The 6562-nt window shown below is 39.6% G+C and overlaps 1 protein-coding gene across 1 annotated transcript; it reads left to right on the top strand.

The window, feature by feature from the left end:
- Nucleotides 1-746: 746 nt before the first annotated feature.
- Nucleotides 747-4093, top strand: LOC122661953 (CRS2-associated factor 1, chloroplastic). The gene is made up of 5 exons (XM_043857471.1): nucleotides 747-1572; nucleotides 1748-1875; nucleotides 2434-2659; nucleotides 2767-2894; nucleotides 2983-4093. The coding sequence occupies exons 1-5, from the start codon at nucleotides 759-761 to the stop codon at nucleotides 3970-3972; spliced, it is 2286 nt and encodes a 761-aa protein (XP_043713406.1). The 5' UTR covers nucleotides 747-758; the 3' UTR covers nucleotides 3973-4093.
- The last annotated feature ends 2469 nt before the right edge of the window (nucleotides 4094-6562 follow it).

Genomic DNA, 6562 nt, shown 5'->3' with positions numbered 1-6562 from the left:
ATTTGTAAGTCCAGCTATTGTTGATGAGGTAGGTACTACTGACTTCTCTTCTCTTCCTTATTTCAGTTACCCTATTTTAATATGTGCAGGATACCAAAAATCCAGAGTAACTTTGGCAGGATGGTCGGTTATTGTTTTGCTAGTTGGTAGATTCATTGCGATTGCGGTAAGATATATTAAAAAATGCAGTGACATGAATCCTGATGTATTTAGTATTAGAACAGGTCTTGATCTTTCAAGGAGTATGGGGTTGAAGATAAAAGAAGTATGGTGCTCAAACCAACAAATTGCAGATCTTCTTCCATCTCCAACTTCCAATCCGTGGCCTTGGTCTTTGCTAAAAGATCTTCTGTATATAAATGACCTAGGAATTGATATTTACTATATTACTAAGGGAGACCCTTTTTGCGGTACTGTAGCCAATAGTCTTGCTAAGTCAGCACACTTAACTACGTCTATGTACATGGTTTCTTTTTACTATATTCTTTTCTTTATCATCAAATAAATAAAAAGGGGCAAATTTCACAGACACCTCCTGTAAATTGATATTTTAACCAAATATGGGATGTCCGTGACATATTGCATACTTACAAGAGGTGTTCGTGAAATTTACCCAGGAGAAAAAGACCTTCAGCCTTCCTTGCCATCATTTATTTATTTTTTATTAGAATCATAAAAACCACTCTCGAGTGTAATCATAAAAAACATAGTTTTGCTCAGAATCACTGTTGTGAAATGAGAACTAGGAAAGAAAAAGAATGGCACTCAGAACGACTCCTGCTGCTCCTCCTCCCTTCACCATTTTCGTGCCAAAACCACCTTCTCATCGCCCCGCTACAGAAGTCCGCTTTTCCCGTTGGAATAACGCCAACGCTGAGAAATTCATCCGCCACGAACGCGAACAGAAAGAAATCGAAGACGAAATCCGACGCGAACGGAGGTTCAAATCTGCCTCCATAATCGCCACCAATTCCGGCAACGACGCATCAACCACATCCTCCGATAACGAAACCTTCAAGTCCTTTGGAACCCCTTCTTGTCCTTCTCGCTCTTCTATCCCCGGCAAGGCTTCAAAATACTCCAAAAAATTTAACCCTGACGATACTTCTTCCCATTCCCATCCAGCCTTCCGTCGATTCTCCAGAAGTTCGAAGGTCCCCGCAGTAGAGACGGACGTTGGTGTTTCCGTCGGAGAGAATGGACTCGCTTATCGAGTTCCAAACGCACCCTTTGAGTTTCAGTACAGTTATACTGAGACTCCAAAGGTCAAGCCCTTGGCGCTGCGAGAGCCACCGTTTGCACCTTTCGGCCCAACAACAATGCCTCGGCCATGGACTGGTCGAGCTCCGCTTCCCCCGAGTAAGAAGAAGTTACCAGAATTCGATTCCTTTCGATTGCCACCACCACATAAGAAGGGCGTGAAGCCTGTGCAGGCACCTGGCCCATATCTGGCTGGCACGGGACCTAAGTATGTCAAGTCCAGGGAGGAGATTTTGGGTGAGCCCTTGACGCAGGAGGAGATTGCAGAGCTTATCCAGAGTTGCCTAAAAACCAGGCGGCAGTTAAATATGGGTTTGTTTTGTTCCAATCCCTACCATGTTGTCCATTTTTTATATGGGTTTTGTTGTGGAATCTGAATTCTAATGTTATCTCTTTTCTGCGATTGATTAGAGTCAATTTTTTTTGTGCTTCAGTCAAATGTAATACTTATTTTCCTTCCTTCCATACATGTTTGATGGCCATGTAGGTAGAGATGGTTTGACACACAATATGTTAGAAAACATACACGCTCTTTGGAAACGGCGGAGAGTGTGCAAAATAAAATGCAAAGGGGTCTGCACAGTTGACATGGACAATGTTCGCCAACAATTAGAGGTTGGGCTTTTGATTTTAAATTTTATAACTTCTCTTCTGTGTTTTAAGTTTTAGCCTCATCCATTTGTTTTTTTTTCTTTTCTTCTGGTGAATCCGTCTGGTGTTTAATATTTTTCTTTCTACCATTTTATGCTTTCTAATGTTACTGTTACAGTTTTTTTTGCTTAGGACCCAAGATCCATTTTTTTCTATCGCTCTATTTGTTGCCAGTTAATGTGAATCATATACTTCAATAAACATTAGCTGACATACAAAACAATTTTAGACTTATTATTGTGTAATCCTTTAGGCCGCTTATGTTTCGATGGAAAATTTTCCTTGTAAATAAGATTATACATGGCTTGTTTCTCAATGTCATTGTTGTGTTTTTACGTCGAAACAAAAGGTGTAACGAATTCTTATTGCCTTGGAGATGTCTTCTATTAGCCATTTGAGCCATGGTTGAGGTTAAGTAATACCAAGGGTTAAAAATTTGAAGTGGTGGAGGGTAATTTTCCATTGTTTTATGATGCTTCCTTGAATTATACTGTATTTTCCTGAGATTAAATGATATGACAGGAGAAAACTGGAGGGATAATTATTTACAGTAGAGGAGGGGTGTTATTCCTGTTCCGTGGCAGAAATTACAATTATAGGACTCGCCCACGCTATCCTATTATGCTGTGGAAACCTGTTACCCCAGTTTATCCAAGGTTGATTCAACAGGTTCCAGAGGGTCTAACACTGGAAGAGGCAACAGAGATGCGCAAGATTGGGCGGAAATTACCGTCAATATGCAAGCTTGGTAATCCACTTACCATTTCTTTACGTATATGGATGACAGAAGAAAGATGAAACTGTCTTGTGGCTTATCAAGGAGTGAACTAATAGTTCTTGTTTATGATTTAACAGCTAAAAATGGTGTCTACTCTGACTTGGTCAAACATGTCAGAGAAGCATTCGAAGAATGTGACTTGGTCCGGATAAATTGTGAGGGAATGAAGGGAAGTGACTACAAGAAAATAGGTGCTAAACTCAAGGTTCGATAAAGTCAAGTTTGTTTTTCTGAGATCCACTCTGATATTTCTTTCAAATAACGAAAACATTTGTGCACTTGGTAATTCTCAGGATCTTGTCCCATGTGTTCTTATATCATTTGAACACGAGCACATTCTTGTGTGGAGGGGAAGAGATTGGAAATCGTCCCTCCCCAAACCAGTAGATGACTGTAAGGAAGCCAAGGAATCTGAGACATATGGTGCTGTTTCTAAAGCACCCAATCATGCTGATTCATTGCCTACAGAATGCAAAGGGACATTGCAGTTATGCGCTTCAACAAGCTCAACTAATGAGGTTTGTCTTGACACACCTGATACAAGCATGTGTTCTTTGGTGAGTGAAGATACAAAAACGGAAGGAACAGAGGATATTCTATCTCATCCTGAAACGGATATTCTGCCTACAGCAGCTACTCTAGTGGGTTCAACTGCAATGAACATCTATGAAGCTGACTCGTTTTCATATAGTACGAGGGCTGTTGATGATGCTGATGAATCTGTGGCTATCACTGGTACAACTATCAACAATTCTAATTCCACACTTACTAAGAGTGCTGATGATGAATTAGAAGCTATGTCAGTGGGTGCTGGACATCATCTTGCATCTGTTCCTGCATCTGATGGCATAACAACTCATGATGAGTTTCAAGATGCATCAAATGATTCACATCACTGCAAGCAGCTTGCAAGCCCTGGTTTGGCTTGCACAGAGGGAGTTAAACTACTTCTACAGCAAGCTATTGAGAACGGAAGTGCTGTTGTACTGGATGATGTGTGTTTGGATGCTAACACTGTTTATGAAAGAGCAGTTTCTCTTGCCAAGGCTGCTCCACCTGGGCCTGTTTTCAAGAACAGACTAAAAAGCGTCTTGGTCCGGAAGATTGAGAAGCAAGAACCTGGTGATTTGAAGGTTGAGAAAATTGTTGCAGTTTCAGATAAGAGCAAAACCATCAAGAAGAGTTCAAGAATTCAAAGAACGAAAAATTTCACTGAAATTTGTCCTGATATTGTACCACTTGGGAGCCTCGGAGTAGATGAAATTGCTAAGCTATTAGCTTAACAGAGGACTTCTCTTCTTTATTTTCTCTGGGTTCAAGTAATGCAACATTTTATAGAGCTTGTAATCCCAATATCTCTCTCTATTCAAGCATTTATTCCAAATTTTGCTGAGCATTGGTACCGCAATCTTTATCTAATTTCTGTTTTCTAAAATTTTTGAAGTCTAGTTTGAAGTTAGTTATATAAAGGTGACAGAAAAGTGAACTCTGGGGGTTAATTTCTGTTAAGAAACTTTTAATATGGATAAGAGCCAATAGGTTTTGTCAGTACAACTTCTATTTAAGGAGTGAGAAATGAAGTTTTAGGACCACAATAGTGGGTTAGCCAACCCATCAAAAAGAAAGGAAGTTTTACTTGTGTTTAAATGCAGGAATGAAGTTTAGGTTTATGTTCGTATACTCTGCTTCTACAGTTGCTAGCCAAAAAGGAAAAAAACACCCACTTCTACTCTAATTTGGGAAGTACTGGTTTGAGGGCTAAGGATCATGCCCCAACTGGAGACAAATGCATAGTGTGCACTTCCAAGCCTTCTAATCTCATTTATTACGTTCTGATTGCCAAGGTTCTAATGGTTTCCAGAATCCAATCCTTATTGTAAACTTTGTTGTGCAATTAATACTAAATGTTAATGTAAGTTATTGTAGGATCAAGTGCTTACCAGTCATCCAAAAGCCTGGACTTGTGAAGAAGGCGCAACTTTATTTCCTTAAACAACGACCAGCCAGCGTGCATCACAGTTCGATCCGGGCTCTGGGATTCTGGGGTGGGACCTTGGGCACCTTCTCAGTATAGTTGATACTGTCCCTCAACAGTTATTATTTATGAAAAATGTCATATATCATCAGCATATTTATTGTTTTGATATTTAATAAATTAGCTATATCTCCAAAGTGGAAGATGAACAGATACTTAGATCCAAATACTTTGAAAGAACATACGTCTTATTGCTGATTTGTTAAAAATAGTAATCATCATAGACTTCTATGCTAAACCATGGCAACCATTATGCGCATTAATACATTCATATTTCAAAATTTGCAGGGGTAGTATGATAACCAAAGGATTTCAACATAGTTTTTCCCATTTTTGGTCTCAAATTATAAATTATGCATATTGACAATTTGAGACATATCTAATTATCGTTTTCCTTGTCATTACCACCTTTACTGTAAACACCCAACATAGCTTCTGAAATTATCCCTAATGTGTAAATACTCTTCCCAGAAATGTCTGGTGGCTTTTACAGTGCAGAGAAAGTGAATGAGTTAATAATTACTCAGGCTTTGGAATGTACAGAGTTTTTAAATGTGCCTATAATTGATAAGTGGACTAACTGGTGCTCTTTTTTCTGGTGTAGTCCAACTGTTGTGGGTAAGGTCTTGTACAGGCTTGCTGTATCTTTTCGGTCTGCACCCCTTTCTGATAAAAATTTCTTGACTTAAAAAAAGAAAAAAGAAAAAAATAAGCTCTTTTTTTGGTAAAAAAAAAATAATAAAAAAAAAAGAAAAAGAAAAAAGAAAGAAGAAGCTCTTGCAAGACTTTTGTATTTTTGGGAATAGTTTTATGCATGTAAGCATGACTCATATACTCTTCTCAATAACCACTAGAAATGGGTTCCTTACTCAAATTAGCCATAATCTCTCACATCAACTCTTAATGGACTTCTTCATTTGTAGATTCTTCCCCCTGCGTTGCAACTTCCTTGCAGAAGTACTATCCCTTGGTGGAAGACTAGCTATCTTGGACTAGCTTGCGGGGATCAGGTAGCTCATCTACCACATGTTCTATGTATCCCAAGCAGTAGGAGTTTAATTATGTGGTTGTATGACTTAACTTATATTTGGTTTTACTCTAAATTAAAGCCTGCATGTGTTGATGACAAGGTGGGAGGAGTTCAAACTCTGAGCATTTTGATCTCCAAAATGCTGTGGTTGATTCAACAGGTTCCAGAGGGTCTAACACTCTCCTTCTAGTAATGTGGAGATAAAAATGCTCGACAGCGGCATTCTCGTCTTCCAGTTCAACAATGAACAAGCTTATAGTTTTAGAGGAGGGGCCTTGGACGTTAGCTGTAAGGAATGTAGAACCGATTCAAGTTAGAATCAGTCCCAAAAAACCCAGGAATATTCGGCAACACAAAACTCAAATTAGAATTGAACCAGAAATTAGAATGTTAGGAGTTGTGTCAAACCAGCCAATAGAAGAGACTCAAATTCAGATCGAATGGGGCTCGTATAGAGAAGAACCCCTGCAGAAAATCCCAGCTTAATCAGATGGTGTGATTAGGAGATCTATAGGTTGATCCCAAAATAGAAGGTTAAGGATTAGGTCAGATCCAGCCAGTGGAATGGAGTGAAAAGGAAAATCGAGTGGAGTGAAAGGTGAGATGGAATGGAGGTCAAAAACCCAGCAGGGTTTGATGGAAGGATGTGGGGTTATCACACTCGGGAGAACTGCAGCAAACCTGGGCAGAACAGCAGATCCGCAGGATATTCAGAGCCTCCCTTTGAGTGGATGCAGCAGAGCAGATCTGAACATGATTGGGGCTTGATTCTGATCTTCCGGAGGCCTTCACAGCTCTTGCGGCAACC

Source organism: Telopea speciosissima, chromosome 5, assembly GCF_018873765.1.
Source record: "Telopea speciosissima isolate NSW1024214 ecotype Mountain lineage chromosome 5, Tspe_v1, whole genome shotgun sequence".
Taxonomy (NCBI): Eukaryota; Viridiplantae; Streptophyta; class Magnoliopsida; order Proteales; family Proteaceae; genus Telopea; species Telopea speciosissima.
Note: the sequence above shows the minus strand (reverse complement) of the source record. Positions and strands in the feature narration are given on the sequence as shown.